The sequence below is a fragment of the Urocitellus parryii genome, chromosome 15 (assembly GCF_045843805.1).
Source record: "Urocitellus parryii isolate mUroPar1 chromosome 15, mUroPar1.hap1, whole genome shotgun sequence".
In the NCBI taxonomy this organism is placed as follows: Eukaryota; Metazoa; Chordata; class Mammalia; order Rodentia; family Sciuridae; genus Urocitellus; species Urocitellus parryii.
The window spans coordinates 10,981,522-11,001,436 of NC_135545.1; the positions used below are offsets into that span (position 1 = coordinate 10,981,522).

Here is a 19,915-nt window from a genome sequence, read left to right on the forward strand (position 1 = left end):
AAGATATAATGCAAAATTATATCTTGCAAACTTTTATATGTATTACATGTAATTTATGCATATTTTATTTATTATGTAGTTATATGAAAAACATACATACAAGAACAAATATGTATATATGCATGTGCAAACACATACATAAAATATTTCTTCTTGGGAAGAAAGAAAAATTTCTAATAAACTGCTTCAGGAAATTTTGGATGAAACTTAAGGGGGTTAGTATTGTTCTGGTTCTAGGCACCCACCCAACAGTCCCTCAAAACACTAGTGACCTTGAACCGAGCATCTTTTTTTTTCTCATAATGACTCTTCCACCAAGGGCTTTTCCTATACAACAGCCTGTGGCTGTGAGTGACTGGGGGTCTCTTGAGATTCTACCTCTTTGCCTGTCTTTCTCTCTATGCCAGTATTCTGAGCGTCTCGCGAGTGTCTCTGTTCTGTTTTTCCAGATATGAGTGCCCCGGAGCGGCTCCTTGTCTTCCTGGGTCTCTGACACCTCCCTGCGTCCCCCACCCTGTCTGCAGCTGCACGCCCCGCCCTCCCTCCGCGCTGGCGCCCGCGGCCCCTTTAAGGCAGGCCCCGCCCCGCCCGGCCCCGCCCCCGCCCGCCCCGCTCTCAGGGTCAGCCCTGGAGCGTCGGGCTGTGGCGGGTGCTTTGCCTGGGCTCAGCTTGGACCCTGGCCTGGGGCGCGATGGCAGCGGCGGCCCTAAGGGTTGCTAGGCGGCAGCTGAGCCAGCACAGCGGGTCTGGAGCCCCCATCCTCCTGCGGCAGGTGCGAGGTGGCTGGACCAGGAAGCGGGTTACTGGGCCGTAGGCAGCGGGAGGGAGAGACTCGTGGATGTTTTTAGGGGGAAGAGACCCGGGGGTGGGGGGTCCCATGCCTGTGCGTTGCACACAATAGGTGGAGCTGGGGGCTGGAATGCAGTGTCCAGGGAGCGATATGGGGGACCGTGGGTTTGGGGCCGAACTCCTGGGTCCGTTACGAGATAGAGGGCTGGGAACCCTGGTTTGGGGTGTTGGAATCCCTGGCGCTGTCTCCCTCCGGGTGGCCCGCGGTTTCCCTTGAGTGCTATCCCTGGCTTTAACCTAAAGCCTTCTCTCAAGGTTGTTCCCATCCTCCTCCGACTGGGTATCTATTTTTTTTTTTTTAATGAACCTTTCTACTTTTGAAAGGAAAAAAAGAAAAAGAAAAAAAAAAAGAAACTTGGAATGACTTAGTTCTGGTAGAGGAAGTTGGGGACCCGGATTCCCGACTCCAGGAGAAAGAGGGACTGGGGTTTCTGCTTCAGAAACTCAGAAAGAGGATGTGTGGTCTGGACTCCTGGCACTGGGGGATGGGAGTCGCAGATGGGCACTCTCACCTGTGTCCCCCAACCTCACCCCCAGATGTTTGAGCCGAAAAGCTGCACCTATACCTACCTACTGGGTGACAGAGAGTCCCGGGAGGCCATTCTGATCGACCCGGTCCTGGAGACAGCACCCCGGGATGCTCAGTTGGTCAAGGAGCTGGGGCTGCGGCTGCTGTACTCTGGTGAGTCTGGAGACCAAACTCGTGGGTGGAGGGAGGAGGTGCTGGGGCCTGGACCCAGGGGGTCTGAGGGAGGAGGGTTGGGGGCTTGGCCCTAATCTTGTCCTCCTCTCTCCCAGTGAATACCCACTGCCACGCAGACCACATCACAGGCTCAGGGGTGCTCCGGTCTCTACTTCCTGGCTGCCAGTCTGTCATCTCCCGCCTTAGTGGGGCCCAAGCTGACCTGCACATTGAGGATGGCGATTCTATCCGCTTTGGACGCTTTGTAAGTTGGATTGTGGGTCCCCGAGAAGAGGGTGATAGTCTGGACCCCTTGAACTTAAGGGAAAAGGGTACTGGAGCCCTGGGCTGCTGAGTCCTCAGGAGGAGGGACCTTAGGACCTGGTTTCCTGACCCCTGAACTCACATCTCTGGGAGGAGGCCACTATAAACAGGTAGGGCATTGGGGAAGGAGGTTCAAGGTGGGTGTGTCTCCGGCCAAGTCCCATAAGTCAACAACATTTATGGAGTTTCCTAAGCCTTTGGGGCAGTTCTGTTGGCCCTGTGTCTCCATAAAATTGATTGGTGGTTGAAATTCTGAAGCCAGGGCTAGGAGACCCAGCCCAGTCTTCTGAGCCACTGTTGGAGGAAGGAGCATCCCCTTGCACAGCGCCAGGGCTAGGGTGAGGCTCTAGGGAGTAATATTTAAGGTGGTGCTCACTTGCAGGGTGCTGTAAATGCAGGGCTGGCCTCTAAGAGTGGGTGCCTCCTTTAAACGTGGCACTGTGGTAGCCTCACCCTAGCCCCAGCTGTTGCCTCACCCAGGAATGATCAGAAGGTCCCCACCTCCTTCTCTTTCTTGCCACAGGTGGAATCAGCAGGTTTCCTGCCAGAATTGCAATCCAGGGCAATATGGAAGAGTGGAGGGGGTTGCTCAGAGGAGAGGAAACAGCTGACAGGGCTTTTTTTTTTTTTTTTTTTTCCTAATCAGAGTTGCTAAAGATGTAGTGAGTTTAGTTGACAAAATGCCAGGTTACAGGGTAAGGTCTCAGCCTCCAGGTCAGAAGGTTTTGCTAAATAATGGGAACAGTTTATTTTATCAAGAGTGTTTAGTAGAAAGAGGACTGTGCATGGGAGGGTTTAACTGCAGTGGTCACAGACTCTTGTTTTTTTTGGGGGTGGGGGTGGGTATTAGAATTGAACCCAGGGCCACTTAACCACTGAGCAATATCCCCAGCCCTTTTTTATATATTTCTTTAGAGACAGGGTCTTGCTAAGTTGCTTAGGGTCTTGCTAAGTTGCTGAGGCTGCCTCTGAACTCAGTCCTCCTGAGCTACTGGGATTACAGGTGTGTACTATTGCACCTGGCCACACACTCTTTATTTCAAGCTTGTTTTGGGAAGTAGGTATGTGGGTGGCACGTAATACTCAGGTGCTAATAAGCATTTCTTGGATTTGAGCAGAGCCTCTGAAGGATTAGGAATGATTAGGGTTTGTGTCAAGGTGAGTCCTCCTTTAAGTGAGCAAGTGTGGAAGGGTTTAGCTGTGGTACATTTAATTTCAGGGTTTATTTTATCTTTAGCGGCCTTATTGATATAATCCATAGACCATACAGTGCATCCTTTAAAGTACGCAGTTCAGTGACTTGTAATGTATTCAGAGTTGTATATTCATCACTGCAATTTTAAATTATTTTCATTTCTCTAAAAAAGAAACCCATACCCTGAGCCATCAGCCCTAGCTTCCCTCTTCTTTTCCTCAGCCTTAGGCAACTTTAAAAAAATTTTTTTGGTATTGGTGACTGAACCTAGGGGTGCTTTCCCACTGAGCCACATCCCCCCTGCCCTTTTAAAAAATGTTTTCGAGACAAGGTCTTCTTAAGTTGCTTAGAGCCTTGCTAAGTTGCTGAGGCCAGCTTTGAATTTGCAATCCTCCTGCCTCAGCCTCCTGAGTTGCTGGGATTACAGGTGTGTACCACTGTGCCTGGCTTACTTTTTTTTTTTTTTTTTTTTAATGGTACTGGAGGTTGAATCCAGAGGACTTTACCACTGAGCCACACTTCCAGCCCTTTTTTAAAAATTTTAGTTGTAGATGGACACAATATTTTTATTTATTTATTTTTCTGTGGTGCTGGGGATCAAACCCAGGGCCTCATGTGTGTGAGGCAAGCGCTCTACCACTGAGCTACAACCCCAGCACTCTCCAACCTTTTTTAATTTTAATATTTGAGACAGGGTCTTGTTAAGTTGCTGAGGCTGGCCTTCAACTTGAGATCCTTCTGTCTCAGCCTCCCAAGTTGCTGGGGTTATAGGTTTGTGCCACCTCAATTTGTAATATACTTTCTGTCTCTATGGATTTTCCCATTCTGGATATTTCATAGAAATGGAGGCATACAATGTGGTTAGTTTTACTGACTACTTTCCCTCAACAGCACAGTCTTTTCAGGATTCACCCTTGTCATAGCATGTATCAGTACTTCATCCTCTATATCGTTGAACAACATCCCATTACATGAATAGTTACGCCCCAACTTATTTGTGCATTCATCAGTTGGTAGACATTTGAGCTCTTTCCACTTTTTGGCTATTATGAATAATGCTCCTGGGAACATTCATGTGTACATGTCTGTTGACGTGTGTTTTTTAAAAATATTTTTAAAATGTTAATGAACCTTTATTTTATTTATTGATTGATATGTGGTTGAGAATCGAACCTAGTGCCTCACACATGCTAGGCAAGTGCTCTACCACTGAGCCACATCCCCAGCCCCTGACATGTGTTTTTATTTCTCTGGAGTTTATGCCTAGGAGTGGAATTGCTGAGTCACATGATAATTTTACGTTTAACAGTTTGAGGAACTTCCATACTTTTCCAGAGTGGCCACACTATTTTACAGACCCACCAGCAGGATATGAAAGTTCCAACTCCTCCACAGCCTTACCAGCACTTGTTATTATCTGTGTTTATGGTTGTTTAGCCTTGGTTTGGCTTTGATCTGAGATCTTTATCAATCTTTGGAGATGGGTCTATTTATTTATTTATTTATTTTTATTATTCCTTACATCACAATAGAGGAGTGCATTACATTCATAAATTTTTTTGCATTACAATTCTTAATACACCTTTATACCACAATTTATCCAATCTCTGTTTGTATATAAGGTATGTGACACCAAATTCACAAGAGATGGGTTTATTTTTTTATCCCTCTTATTTTTCCTGCTCCTACTTTTAAAAATCAAGTCTGTAACATACCTATGATAAGGTGAGAAGTGCACAGACTACACATGTGCAGCTGGGTACAAGCGTACATATGTTTACACTTGTGTACCCACCATCCATATGGAGATACAGAACATGTCTGTCACCCCAAAGGCTTCCTTGTCCCTCTTCGTGGCCAGTGACGTATCTATCAAGGGATCATTCTTGGGACTATGGACACACAGTTAGTTCCACCTGTTCTGGACTTTCTAAAGAAGAATTACAAGTCGGCACACAGGTGGTGCATACCTGTAATACCAGATGCTTAAAGGCCAAGGCAGGAGGATCATAAGTTCAAGCTCAGCCTGGGCAACTTAGACCCTGTCTCAAAAGAAAAAGGGCTGAGGATGTGGCTCCATGGTAAAGTGCCTTTGGGTTCAATCCCCAGTACTGGAAAAAAAAAAAAAAAGGAAGAAGAATTAGTTATTAATTACACACGCGCGTGCACTCCTTTGTCTGGCTCTTTACACTCTACTTGATGCTTCTGCTGTTGCAATTCTTTTCGTCTCTTGCTCCATAGCAGGGGTTGGCAAACTTTTCTGTAAGGGACCAGATCATAACTATTTTCAATTTTACAGGCCTCAGGGTCTCTGTTGCCACCACTTGGCTCTCATTTTATGGTGTGAAAGCAGCAATAGACAGTGTGCATAAATTAATAAGCATGGCTGTGTTCCAGTATAACTTTATTTATGACCTCTTGAATTTAAATTTCAGATAGCTTTCATGTGTCAAAAAGTAATTGTTGGGCTGGGGCTGGAGCTTAGCGGTAGCACACTTGCCTGGCATGTGTGAGGCACTGGGTTGGATTCTCAGCACCACATATAAATAAATAAAAGTCTATCAACAACTAAAAATATTTTTTAAAATAATAATTATTATTATATTTTTCATGTAAAAATGTAAAAACCATTCTCCACTTTCAGGCCTTACAAAAACAGGTGGCAGGCTTAGTTTGGTCCACCCCACCATAGTTTGCTGACCCCTGAGGTCAAGTATATCATTGTGTGAACACAGTTTGTTTATACATTTTTTTTTAATGATCCATCTTAGTTTTTGGCTACTATGAAAAATGCTGCTATGAAGTTTTCGTGTTTTTTTTTCTTTTTGGCAGTACTAGGGATTGAACACAGGGATTGAACACAGGGATGTTTTATCATTTAGCTATATCCCCAGCCCTTTTTTTATTATGGGGCAGGGTCTAAGCTTATTGCTGAGGTTGGCCTTGAACTTGTGATCCTCATTGTGATTTGCATTACAATTCTTTTTTTTTTTTTTTGAGAGAGAGAGAGAGAGAATTTTTAATATTTATTTTTTAGTTCTCGGCAGACACAACATCTTTGTTGGTATGTGGTGCTGAGGATCGAACCCCGGCTGCACGCATGCCAGGCGAGTGCGCTACCGCTTGAGCCACATCCCCAGCCCGACATTACAATTCTTAATACACCTTTATACCACTTGCTGGGACTGTAGGTATGTGCCAGTGTACTGCTATGAATATTTTTATACAAATCTCTTGGTGGATATTGCCCTAAATTTCAAGAAGTTGAATTTTTTGTGTCATAGAGATAAAATATGTTTGACTTTAGTAGAAATTGCCAAATAGTTGGATTTTTGTTTTGTTTCATATTTGACAGGGGCTTGCTACATTTGCCCTGGCTAGTCTCAAACTCCTGAACCGAAGAGATCCTTCTTGTTTCAGCCTTTCCAGTAGCTGGGACTGTAGGCACACTGTGTGTGTGTGTGTGTGTGTGTGTGTGTGTGTGTGTGTGTGTGTGTGTGTGTGTTGCTGCACATTGAACTTAGGGTTTCAGGTATACTAGGCAAGTGCTCGACCACTGATCTATATCAATAGCTCATACATATTTTTTAAGTGGCAGTTCTTTTATGATTTTGACCCATATTCTGGTCCCCGGTGTAAACAAACAAAGTGCAAATTACAATAAAAACCATACCACAGTCTTATGCTAAGCAGTTTTTTGAACTAGTACGGTTTATACTGAAGATGGACCAAATTTGAATGGTTTCATTGTAGAATGAATTTTTTTTAAGTAAGCAGTGACAATTGAACATTGTAGCTCCCACAGCAGGTGGCAGATTAGGTGCCTGGTTAGTACTTGGATGGGAGAAAGTTAACCTTGTTGATTTATAGAGGAGTGCTGCTCAAAATATGATTCTTCAGGCCCGATTCAGAGATTCTTTAATTGCCTGAGGGTGGCGCGGGGAATCAGTATGTTTTTAAAAGCTCCCTCAGTGATTCTTGTGTGACCCACATGGAGGAATTTTGAAAGAATAATGCCAAGCTGGCCAGGGTAATTCCTCTTATTTGGAATTAAATATTTGAAACATGAAGCAAGTCTTTTTCGCACTGATGTTTTCTAATGAAAACAATTTAAGCACACAGAAAAGTTGGAAAAAATTCACACTGTGTACAATTATCCTTTTTTTTTTTTTTTAAAGTTTTCTCTCGCAGTGGTGGGCATGGAAGCCAGTGTCTCACGCATGCTAGGCAAGGGCTCTACCCCTGAGCTGCTCCCCAGCTCATCTTTATTTTTGATGCATCACCAAGTTAGAGATGTTAGCCCACTCTCCCTAAACAGAACAAATAATTTTTTCTTTTACAAAATAAAGCAATAGGATCTAGCTGATAGAGATCCAGAGTATTTAGTGGTGATGAAAACGAGACTTTGGGTTTTAGAGCTTAGCTCTCATGGGAACAGTGATTAAGTACTTTTGAATAGTGGAAGAATAAACACGGGGACTAAATGGAAAGGAGGCCGAGAGTTTGCTCGCCACCAGGGGGCAGTGTAGGCTGCGGGAACTGCAAGGCTGCGATGGGATGTGCACGGCCTTGTCCCATCCGTATTGTGTTTGACTGATGGCGAGTGGTTTCAGAAGATTTAGCTGCTGCAAGAAAGGGTGTGGTGATGCGTCATGGAGGGGAAGAAAGAGATTGTTGAAAGAATGCGGGGTTAGGTGCTGCCGTCAGCTGGTCCCAGCTGGAATATCCTGCAGTCCTGGAGATCACTCAACAAGTTTCAGGAGCAGCCGAGGCTGCCTTCCATCAAGATCTTAGTTGACCCCACTTGCAACTTTTTATTTCCAAAATCTACATGCAACCGAGTAATAGTGCTCCCTCAGCCCCCGCAGCGTTGAGAGATGGAACCCTTACCCCTTGGTAGGCAAGTGCTCCAGCTATGTCTCTAGCCCAGAGAGAACAATCTTAACACTCTCACCCAGTACCTATAAGTTCCCCAGTTGGGGACGATTTATCACAGTTGCTTTATTTCTCTATTTCTGTATGCTTCCCACTTCCCCTACCCCCAATATTCAAAAGTAAATTGCAGGGGCTCCGGGTATGGCACAGTAGTAGAGCGCTTGCCTGGTACGTCCAAAGCCCTGGGTTCCATTCCCAACATAGAGGGAAAATAAAATGAATTGCAGATATTTCACCCCTAAAGTCTTCTAACAGTGTTCTCCTTTCTCACCCATTCTCAGACTCTCAAATCTTTTTTTTTTAGTTATAGGTGAACACAAGGCCTTTATTTTATTTATGTATTTTTATGTGGTGCTGAGAATGGAACCCAGTGCCTCACACATGCTAGGCAAGCGCTCTACCACTGAGCCACAACTCCAGTCCCACTTTCTCAAATCTTTTGATCTCTGGACTCTCTTAAAAAATAAAGAAGACCCTAAAATGCTCTTTTTCTTTCTTTTTTTTTTTTTTTTTTTGATACCGGGGAATGAACCAAGGGGTGCTTTACTGCTGAGCTACATCCCCAGCCCTTTTTATTTTTTATTTTGAGATAGGGTCTTGCTAAGTTCCGGGCTAAGTTGCCCAGGCTGATCTCAACCTTGCAATCCTCCTGCCTCATCCTCCTGAGTTGCTGAGATTACAGGTGTGCACCACCATGCCCTGCTGTTTAGTTTATATGGTTCTATCAATATTTCCTATATTAGATATTCAAATTGAGACTTCATTTTTAGGATGGAATTCAGGATGTGCTGCATGCTAGGTAAGTGCTATACTACTTAACTACATCCTCAGGCCTGAGACATTGTTTGAAAATAGTAATATACAAGCCCAGGCTCCATTAGGCATCAAAGCAATGACATTATCAAAGATCATGAAACTTCGGAAAGTTCACTAATACTTGTGGGTAAAAAGCAGAAGACATTTGCCCCCCTCAGTACTAGGGACTGAACCAAGGGGCATTTTACCTCTGAGCCACATCCCCAACCCTTTTTATTCTCTATTTTGAGACAGCCCCCACTCAGTTGCTAAAGCTAGCATTGAACTTTGAATCCTCCTGCCTCAGTCTCCCAAGTCACTGGGATTACAGATGTGTGCCATCACTCCCAACAGCAAAAGACTTTTTGAAATGTTATAAAAAACCTTTTTGACCTTGTGGAAGGAACCTCAGGGTTCCTTCAAATATACTTCGAGAACCACTCTTTTACAAAACCTTTGTCAAAGTACCAAAATGTACAGCAACTCATCTCATCAGTAAATATTGAGCCCACATTCAAATTTCTTGGGTTGCTCCAAGAATAATTTTTTGTAGCTGTTTTTAGGAACCTGGACCCAGTGGAGGTTCCTGCACAGCATTAGTTTATTATGGCTGCTGAGTCTTCATCTAGAATTGTTCCATATACTTTGTGCTTCATGACATTGACTCTTTTTTTTGTACTGAGGATTGAGCCAAGGGGCACTTAACCACTGAGCCACATTCCCAGCTTTTTTAATATTTTATTTAGAGACAGGGTCTTACTGAGTTTCTTAGGGCCTTGCTAAGTTGCTGAGGCTGGCTTTGAACTCTAAATTCTCCTGCCTCAGCCTCCCAAGCCACAGGGATGGCAGGTGTGCGCCACCGCTCCTGGCTATGACATTGATTCTTGAAGCTTCCTGACCTGTTGTCTTATAAAGGGTCTTGATATGTCTAGCACACCTTGTGGTGTCCTTTGTCTTCTAACCCTTCCCTTTTCTACAAATTGTGTGGATATTTCTTAATGGTTAATAGTCATCATTTTAACAATTGCTTCTCACCAGCTTCCACTAGTGAATTCTCACAGTATTTATCTCCAGATATTTTTGGAATCAGATATTGTGCCCTCTCCCCATTTGGGGGAGGAGGAATTTTGAAGGTTAAGTGCATTCAGGGTCCTCCTCATTTGGACGGAGGGCAACTAGGACTTGAACTTGGGCAGATTGACTTCAAGGGCAATGCTGTTGGCCACCAAGGTTTTCAGCTCCCATGTCCAGAGGGAAGGGTTAAACAGATGGTCCTGCTGTGGGTTGGTTGCTGGGTTTCTTCTTCTCACTTGCCTGCCCCAACCCAAACCCCATCTTCCCTCCTCAGAGTCTCTGGAAGGCCAGGGCCCCACCTGGCTCTCTTACTCACACCCTCCTTGGTCCTTTCCTTACTAATAATCCAGAAAAAATTTGGCAACTCTAAATTTGGCCTGCCATATGAAGGTCACACACTTAAATGCCACAGAGGCCAAGTGGGCAAATTGAGTGTTCTGCCACTTCCTGCTGTGTGACCTGGAGCACGCGTTTTACCCTTCTGGGCTTCCGTTTCCCCCATCTGGAACATGGGCCCAATACGGGTACCCGTGGAGAGTGGGTAGAGCAGAACCTGCTTGTAGTCAGTTCCAGGCAAAAACATTTGCTCTCGACTCTGTTGTGGTTTATTTCCACAGAGAAATATGCTCTCCCTCCATGTTCTTGTTGTGACATGCTACTACAAATTGTCTGATTGACATGTTTGACTTCCCTTCTAACCCTGTGTTCTGGGTGAACCAAGCACACAGTGGATAATAAATAGCAGCTGACATTTGGCACCAGGAGCAGGGAGCGGTCCCATCTGTGACACGTTTTCAGGTGCATTCTCTACTTTATGGGGACGCCCACTGCATGGGTCACATTGGTTGTTTCCATGTAGGAGTAAAGCCAAGCTGTAGTCTCCTGTTTGATTCTAAGAGTGAAGCTGGGAATAGATCCATATCTCCTACTTTTGAAAGGTAGACAACAAATGCGGTCTCCTAAAAACCACCGACCTGTCCAAACACAATTCTGTAGGCTGCATCCAGCCCTCGGGCCTCTGTCGTGCCTCTTCTGATAAATGAACCTCATTGAACATTCATAACAGTGAAGTGAGTTCAGAATTATTTTCCCCATTTCACAGATAAGGAAGCTCAGAGAAAAAAGCAATTTGCCTGAAAATCAGACAATAAGGAAGGGGCTGAGCCAGAATTTGAAACCAGGAGCTTTTGTGATTCTACTAGATCAATTGTTTTCCCAATTTTAAAACATTCTTATTTATTATTCATATTTTTATTATAATAACACTTGTGTACTGAGAATTTTTCTAAGCACTTTACATACAAAGTAGCTTACTCTTTATAACAGTCCTATGAGCTGGGTACTGTTATTATTCCCATTTTACAAAGAAGCAGACAGGCCCAGAGTGGTAGAATAACTTGTCCGAGGTCACACAGCTATAATAGAACTAAGATTAGAACCCTTGCCATCTGGCTGCAGAGAGTGCTTTTTTTTTTTAAACTGTTTGATTCTATTTATATAACATTCTAGAATATGCAAACTAATCTGTAATAACAGAAAGTCAGAAGTTGACTGGGGCTAGGGGTAGAGGAAGAATTGGAAGCATGGATTGGAAAGGGTCACAAGGAAACTTGGGGGTGTTGGAAATGTTTGTCATCTGACTGTAGTGATGTTTTCTCTGGAAAACATCTTTTAAAAAATGTAAATAAGGAGAGAAAATAAAAAGAAATCACCAGGTCCATAAGTGAACCCACCACATATTTACAGAACAGTAACTCCAGAGGTAATTAAAACCTTTCAGTGCATAAAGAAAGAAGAAAAACTTCCCAATTTCTTTTATGAAACCAGCCTGATTTTGATACCAAGAGCCACTTGTGCAGGTATTAACTCTGGAAATCATCTGCCCTGTGTATGACCTGGTTTCAAGATTATTTTTTGTGTGTTTTGCTTTTAGAAGTTTAATTGCAGTTTGTCTTCATATGATTTCTCTGGTCATGTAAGTCAGCTTTCCATCACTGTGACAACTTGATGATAAACGTAAGGAGGAAAAGTTTATTTTGACTCATAGTTTTATAGGTTCCAGTTTGTGATCTGGTGGCCCTGTGGTGAGGCTGCACATCACGGGAGGGGGGGGGGCATATCCTCTTCAAGGCCACACCCCCAATGACCTAACCTCCTCCCACTAGGCCCCACCTACTAAAAGTTCCTCCACTTTCCAGCAGCCCCTGAGCTGGAGACCAAGCCTTTATTTAACACATGAGTCTTTGGGGGACCTTCCAGATCCAGACTGTAACATTGGGCTTATTCTGCTTGGGAATTTAGCAACCAGGTAAGAGAGCCCAGCAAGAAGGAAGAGGAGGCAGGTTGGCCTCCGAGGCTGATGCCAATGAGAAGGCTTTCATGTGCAGGACCCAGAGCCTGGTCTCCTGACACCCTCCTAGCACATCCCTGCCACCCAGGCCCATGTGTGTGTCTTTATCCTTGACAACTTCTCTCTGCACCCCTCTCTCTCTGCCCCTCCACCTCTGTCTTTGCTGTGGTGATGGGAATGGAACCGGGCCTCACCCCTGATGGGCAAGTGCTCTGCCACTCTGCTACCCACCCCCTCTCCTCATCAGCTCTTGCTTTTTCTCTGGAAACCTCCAGCAGTCTGGGACTGCCTTTCATCCCATCCCTGTGCCCTCTTCAAGAGGCACATATTTTACACCTTGGTTCTGAACTGAGCTGCAGCTTCAGGAAGCAGCACTTGTTCTCTGTGCCACAGGCTCCGGGAGATCTCCCGCTTCTCCCCTGCTCTCCACACCACCCTCCTGCTCCCTTCCACTCCGCTGGATCCGACACCTCTCTGTGTCTCGCCCACTTCTGCTAGACGTGGCTTGTGGACCATGTTGTCCTGTGTAGTCAGTTTGCTCCTTCGAGTGTGCATACACCCCAACTTCTCTATCCATTCTTGTCCATGGGCTCGCAGTTGGTTCTCAGTTTGGGGCATTATAAATAGTTCTGCTGCAAACAAGACATATAGGAACAACCGTGTGCCAAGAGGTGAGCCCAGGGACGTGTAGGTTTTTCCTGTTTCCCACCCTGATGTACCAGAGTTTCCATTTTTCCACATCGTTCTTTTTCACTGCAGCCTTTCTGGTGTGGTGTGGTGATATCCTGTGGTGGTTTCACTTTTATTTCCCTGGTGACAGATGAAGTGGAGCACCTTTTCATGTGTTCGTACCATTTGGCTGTCCAATTTTGCAATTTCTTTTTCCGTTCTTTACTATGTTTTTCTATTAGATAGTATACCTTATTGACTTGAAGGTTATCTTTATATATTATAGATCCAATAACTTTGTTGAATATTTGTTTGTAGATAGCTTCTCCCCCTCCTGCTGTCTTCATGGTGCATTTAAACAAAAAGACATTTTAATTTTATTGTAGTTCAACATATCCATTCGGGCTCTGTAGTGAATGCAGTTTTTTTTTTGCTGGGGAGGAGGGGGCTGTAGTAACCAAGGGTTGAACTCAAGGGCACTTGACCACTGAGCCACATCCCCAGCCCTATTTTGTATTTTATTTAGAGACAGGGTCTCACTGAGTTGCTTAGTGCCTTTTGCTGAGGCCGGCTTTGATCCTCCTGCCTCAGCCTCCTGAGCCACTGGCATTACAGGCGTGTGTCACTGTGCCCAGCTCATAGTGAATACTTTATGTGCTAAAGACTCCTTTGCCTGCTCCAAGATGACAAACTCATTTGATGTTTTTCTCTAAAGTCTGTTGTTTGATCTTTCATCTTTAGATCAGTAGTCCATTGACTATTTATTTTTGTGTGTGGTGTGAGGTAGGGGTCAATATCAACTTTGCTTTCTAAAGAGACATTGATTGACCCAGAACTATATTAAAAAGACCGTTTTCCCACCACTGTGCTGAAGTGAACCTGTGACTGGTTTAAGAGAACATGCGATTGATATAGTCGCTCTCTGGCTCGTCCCCTCCCGGAGCCTCATTCTCACTTTGCTGGGTCTGACTGAGCCTGTCACCTCCAACATCCTTTCCAGCTATCCACTCCTGCTCACCTCACTTCAGCCTCCTGTTGTTTCTCCAAATCAAACACAAAAATGACCACGTGTCTTAACTAAGCAGGAGTTTAATTTTCTCCTACAATAGGAGATCTGGAAGAAGGTAGTTCAGTAGCACTAGATTGGTGGGATTCTCAGGATTGTGCCTTTTGTTGCAAGGTGGCTGCTGCAGCTGCAGCCATCACACCTTGAATTTAGAGCCAGAGGCAGGAGGAAAAAAAAGCAATGCCTGTTCCTTCCCTAGACATCTCAGGAGTCTTACTGAGATCTCATTGATCAGACAATAGTCAGGGGCTACCCAGGCTGCCAGAGAGACTAGGAAAGTGTTGGCCAGGGACATTGACACCCAGAACCCAACTGGAGTAAGGAGAGGTGGAGTGAGTTGGTGGGGAACCACAGAATCCGCATGTGGGGTCCTTGGATATCAGCAGATGACTGACCTGGATGAGGCTGAGGTTTGGGAGGTGGAGCTCTACTGAGAGGGAGGAGGGATGGGTGTGTGGGGACTAATTTTATAAATTGGGACTAATTGAATCATGATGTGAGGTCATTAGAGTAATGTTTGTTCTATGACCCTGGCTTCCCGGGAGCTGAGTGTGGAGATTGAGGCCACAGGACTCCCGATGTGATCTTTCTGTGCATATGTGTCGGGGGTTCTTAATGACAGAGTCCCAGAAGTGGCTTGAGATGTCATAAAGGGTACATATTTGAGATGTTAATAAATACTGCTCATTTCCCTCCAAAATGACTACACTGATTTGTACCCACCCCCAGGAAATAAAAAGGCTCGTCCCAAACACACCTTAAGCAATTCTGATAGTTGTCACTCTGGTCAGTGAAAATAAGCGTTTTTAAAATTTTACTCCTTTCCTTTCTCCATTTCTTCCTTTTGAGGAGGTTGAGCATCTTTTTTGGTGATCTTTTACTATTAATTTCATCTTCCATGAACTGCCTGTTCTTTTCCTTTCTAAGTTCTTTGCTGCTGCTGTTCATTCGTTTGGTTTTTTGGTATTGAGGGTTGAACCCAGGTGAGCTTTATCACAGAGCCACATCCCCAGCCTTTTTAAAATTTTTTGAGACAGGAGCACTCTAAGTTGCTCAGGACCTTGCTAAGTTGCTGAGGCTGCCTTTGAAATTGCGATCCTCCTGCCTCAACCTCCTGAGCCACTGAGGTCTTAGGTGTGTGCCACCACACCCAGTTCTTTTGGAAATTCTTATTGATGCTTGGGAGCTATTCATATATTGTGGTTTTTTTCACCTTAAAGTACTTTGTTGTATACATTGCCAATATTGACTCTGAGGGTTTTTCTTAAATGTCCTTTAACTCTGATTTTTGGGGGGCGGGGGGTGGGTACTGGGGATTGAACTCAGGAGCACTCAACCACTGAGCCACATCCCCAGCCCTATTTGTATTTCATTTAGAGACGGGGTCTCACTGAGTTGCTTAGCACCTCGCTTTTGCTGAGGTGGCTGGCTTTGAACTCAAAATTCTCAGCCTTTTGAGCCACTGGGATTACAGGCATGTGCCACCATGCCCCGCTTGATTTTTTATTTTAAATCATCATGTTGCCTGGACATGGTGGCACATGCTTCTAATCTGAGCAACTTGGGAGGCTGAGGAAGGAAGGCTGCAAGTTCAAGGTCAACCTGGGCAACTTAGCAAGACCTTATCTCAAAGGGAAAAAAAGAATTTCAAAGGGGTAGGGATGTAACTTAGTCATGGAGTGTTCCTGGGCCCAATCCCCAGTACTGAAAAAGAAAAAAAAAAATTGAACTGTGTGGTCACATCTATCCTTGTTTTTCTGTGGCCTCTAAAATTTCAGTCATGCTTAAAAGAACCTTTCCCACATAAGGATTTTATCTATGTAAAATTGCACATTCACAGTTTAATACAGAGCCCAAAGAATAAAATACATAGTTAGAGTTAATGAATAAATTTTTGCAAATATCACACTGTACAAGATGCTTTGTAACCCGTTTCTTTGCTCTTACTGGACACCAAATGTCTTTTTTTGTGTCGTTAAGTATGTGTGAAACATCATTAGGTTTCATTTTAGCAGCAGCACTGTTAATGGCTGTTTAGTATTTCATTTTTACAGTAGTGTGCTAATCTTTTTCCTACTGTCTTGTCAGCTGTTTATATATTGAAAATATTGACCACTATGGTGAATACATTAAAAATGTGCTTTCCTTTTAAGTTTTTGTTTTGCTGTGCTTTGTGGTGTTATTTTCATTCAGAAACTTTAAACTGATTTTAAGCATTTTAAACTCACAATCTCTTCCTTCCTCTAATATGACTCTGGTGGGGCTCCAGGTGGGGCTTCTGGGGCGAGCTTGTTGGTGACTGTCTCTGTACACCCTGTCCCTGCCAGGCCTTGGAGACCCGGGCCAGCCCTGGCCACACCCCAGGCTGTGTCACCTTTGTCCTGAACGACCTCAGTATGGCCTTCACTGGAGATGCCCTGCTGATCCGTGGATGTGGGCGGACAGACTTCCAGCAAGGTGACCCGCTCCTTATCCAGCGCAAGAGTCAAATATGGTTATATATTTGCCAGGGTTTTATGCATTAGCTACAAGAATGAATGAGAAGACCTTAGATTTTTAGGGGGCCAGTTTTACATTCCAGGGGTGCATTAGTTATCTATTGCTGTGAAACAAATTACTGCAAAATGTAACAATGATTAGACAGGCATAGTAGCACATTTCTATAATCTTAGCAACTCTGAAGGCTGAGGCAGGAGGATTCCAAGTTCAAGGTCAGCCTTGGCAATTTAGCATGACCCTGTCTCAAAATAAAAAAATTTAATAAAAGCTGGAGATATAACACAGTGGAAGAGTACCCCTGGGTTCAATCCCCAGTACAAAATTAATAATAATAATAATAATAATAATAATAGTATTAACATTCACTGTCCCACAAAGTTTCTGAGAGTCAAGAATCCAGGAGCAGTTTAGGGTGTGGGCTGTACTCATCAGAAGGCTGGATGGGTCTGGGGACCCACTTCTGGGGTGGCTTCCTCCCATGGCTGCCAGTTGCCGTGCTTGTTGGCAGAGGCCTCCCTTCCTCACCTGGTGGACTGCTCCAGAGGGCTGCATGAGTGTCCTTATGACATGGCAGCCAGATCCTCCCAGAAAAAAAAATGACCAGAGAGAAAGAGAAGCCTTAATTTTTTCTTTGACCTTGCCTCAGAAGTTATACTCTGTCATTTTTGCAATACCCTATTTATTAGGAGCAAAATATGTAATCCAGACCCTTAGATCAAGCGGAGGGAAATGAAGTGTCACGTTTCAATAAGAAGATTCAAGAATTTATGAAGGTGTTCGAAAACCACATCAAGGGCCTTAGCTGCTGGTGGGTGTGGTGGGGTGGAGTTGTGCTCAGGAGATCAGCGGCTCAGAGGCCATTAGGAGGTTGTTTGGTCCCTGGTTCAGCTGTGAGAAGGTTCTGCAGCTTCGGGGTGTAGCTGCAGAGGATGATTTGATTCGGGGATTTTCCTGTGGGAAGAGAGTTTAGTTTTGGATCTCAGGATCTGGCTGCCCGTTGAGCATGTGCACGAATGTGGCTTGACACTAGATTGGAGGAGTAGGCTGTCTTGTGGGCAGAGGCAAGACCACGTGAGAGAAATGGCAGCAGCTGTCACACACTGGCAGCGGGAAGCCAGGTCCTGGCCCCCTCTCCCTCTCTGTGTCTTCATTTCAGTCTGTGGTCATCTCTCTCGGACTACTAATTTGCTTCTTATCCATTCCCAACACAACATAAAATGGGGGAATTTTGGTTGAAATGGAAGGCAAAAGAATGTTCCAGAGAGGTTTGCCTCTGTCCCAGTCGAGGCCCAGCTTCCTGTTGGAACCACTGTTCCATATGCTGCTTGGCCTCATGTCTTTGGTTTATTACCTTCTAGTCCAACTTCTTTGCCCAGAATCCTTCCTCAGTGTCCCCAGAGTAAGGACACATTTCCTGGGGGGCTTCAGAATCTCTCTTCCCACACTTACAGTCCCACATTATAAAGGCAAATTTCTCACCATTCATTTTTCTTCATGTATGTCCTTCCCTCTGCCTCTACCTAGACAAAGGGGTTGGGGCAGGAGATGAGGGAGATGGCTTAGCTACTCTGATTATCCTCCCACCCTTTTCGTGAGGGAAGGTATTTTAGGGCTTCTCCTGTCCTGCTCACCCACTGACCTCTGACCTTTCCTTCCCCAGGCTGTGCTAAGACCTTGTACCACTCAGTCCACAAAAAGATCTTCACACTTCCAGGCAACTGTCTGGTCTACCCTGCTCACGATTACCATGGTGAGGGCTCGCTGGAGCGGGTGGGGGCTTACCTAACTTTTGAGGGGATAGCCAGCTTCTGTATTCTTTGTATGGCACAGGGACTACACACATTCCAGAAATTCCTCTGGCCAAAAAAGATTAAGTGCTTGGGTGTGCCGTGTGTGGAGGTAGAAACTGGACAACTTCTAGAATTCTGCAGGGCGTGGGTTTTCCTGGGACTTCCTTGTGGAGTGCAGAGGACTGTTGGGAAACTAAATTTCCCATAATGCGCATGGGGAGGGAAAGCAATCTCAGATTTGGGAAGAGCCCATTAGTGCCTGGCTAGAGAGGCACCCAAAGACCTCCTGGGAATTGTAGTTCCGAGCTGCCCAAGGTGCTGGACCAGTTGACTTCCCTCTCGCTACCCCCCACCTTGGTCACTAGGACACACAGTGTCCACCGTGGAGGAGGAGCGGACTCTGAACCCTCGGCTCACTCTCAGCTGCGAGGAGTTTGTTAAGGTCATGGACAATCTGAACTTGCCTAAACCACAGCAGATAGGTGAGCACCCGGGGTCCTGGTGGGAGGAGGATTGGGGTGTGGACTCCTGGGTCTGAGGGAGGAGGGGTAGGGCCAGAACTCTAGTTCCCTAAAGAAGGGCGCAGTGTACCTGGGTCCTTGGAGGGACATGGGCTTCTGCCTGGCCCCTTGGTTTCATCCAGTTTCTTTTCAGACATTGCTGTTCCAGCCAACATGCGCTGCGGGGTCCAGACGCCACCTTCCTAACCTGTTTCTGTCAGGTGCTTATGTCCGTCAAGAGTGCACTCGGTGGAGCCAGGGGTGGAGCCAGGGGAGAGGGGTCACCACTAGACCTCTGTCCCCTCCCACCCTACCCCCATCAGCCCCTCAAACTTCTTAAATAAAAAGTATTTTTTTTCCTTTTGTCATGAATCTGACTTCTGCCTCTTTTCTGGGGGAACCAGCTGGGTTTTGAGTGGATGTGCTTGGAGTTGGTTCTAGACCCTTGGAAAGGCTGCGGGAGCTGGGCACGATGCAGGTCCCGGGAGATTTCTAACTCACAAGATTAGAAGCCAACATATCTGGCAGGTGCTCTCATGGCCTTGGATCAGAACACGGTTTGGTCCTGAGTCCTAGAGTTAGGTACTTTCCCTCTACAGCCCTCAATTGCCTGATCTGTAAAATGGAAATAACAATAATAATAGGGTGTCATGGAGATCTGATAAGTCCATAAATATGAGTGCTTGGCACACTGCCTGAATGGCCAACTCCCTAGGAGTGCTATTATTGTTGCTATCATTTGGAATGATCTCTTAGGTGCTTCCTGACTTGGAGTGACAATTTACATAATGGTTAAGAACATGGGTGTTGAAAGAATGAAGCTGATGTGTAGACCTTGGATGCATTTCTGTCCTCCCAGCCTCAGTTTCCCCTCAGTATATAATGGAAATAGTAATCCCTCCTTCGAGCTGGGCTGCTTTGAGGGTGAAACCAAATTAGCGTGTGTAAAGTGTTCAGCACAGCTCTTGACATCTAATAACCTGGTTTCATGGACCAATTATTTTCTGTTTTTGCCCAGAGAGGAAAAGGTCTGGCTGAGACCTTTAACCTCTGTCCTCCGCCCCATAGCAAAGTGTGTGTGGGGCGGGGGCACACTTCCCTGTATTTCTGGGCGGGTATCTGACTCAAAGTACCCCTCTCCCCTTGTCCAGCTCCCTAAACCGGTTGGGGCCCTTCGAAAGGGCTCA

The 19,915-nt window shown here is 45.2% G+C and overlaps 2 protein-coding genes across 2 annotated transcripts in view; both read left to right on the forward strand.

Moving 5' to 3' along the window:
- Nucleotides 1–594, forward strand: part of Xrcc1 (X-ray repair cross complementing 1) — a 39,418-nt gene extending 38,824 nt beyond the window's left edge. Inside the window, exon 18 of the transcript XR_003302123.2 lies at nt 450–594. The gene's annotated coding sequence lies outside the window, so the exon portion shown is untranslated. The remainder of the gene's footprint in view (nt 1–449) is intronic.
- Nucleotides 587–19,064, forward strand: Ethe1 (ETHE1 persulfide dioxygenase). The gene is made up of 7 exons (XM_026403723.2): nt 587–772; nt 1,387–1,531; nt 1,648–1,796; nt 16,267–16,396; nt 18,099–18,188; nt 18,594–18,710; nt 18,883–19,064. The coding sequence occupies exons 1-7, from the start codon at nt 692–694 to the stop codon at nt 18,933–18,935; spliced, it is 765 nt and encodes a 254-aa protein (XP_026259508.2). The 5' UTR covers nt 587–691; the 3' UTR covers nt 18,936–19,064.
- Nucleotides 19,065–19,915: the final 851 nt, after the last annotated feature.

Excerpts from the sequence above, each read along its gene's own strand:
- Ethe1 (XM_026403723.2), top strand. The coding sequence starts at position 692 with ATGGCAGCGGCGGCCCTAAGGGTTGCTAGGCGGCAGCTGAGCCAGCAC. Across the intron at positions 773-1,386 it reads CCCCCATCCTCCTGCGGCAG|ATGTTTGAGCCGAAAAGCTG; the intron begins GTGCGAGGTGGC and ends CCTCACCCCCAG. Across the intron at positions 1,532-1,647 it reads GCTGCGGCTGCTGTACTCTG|TGAATACCCACTGCCACGCA; the intron begins GTGAGTCTGGAG and ends CCTCTCTCCCAG.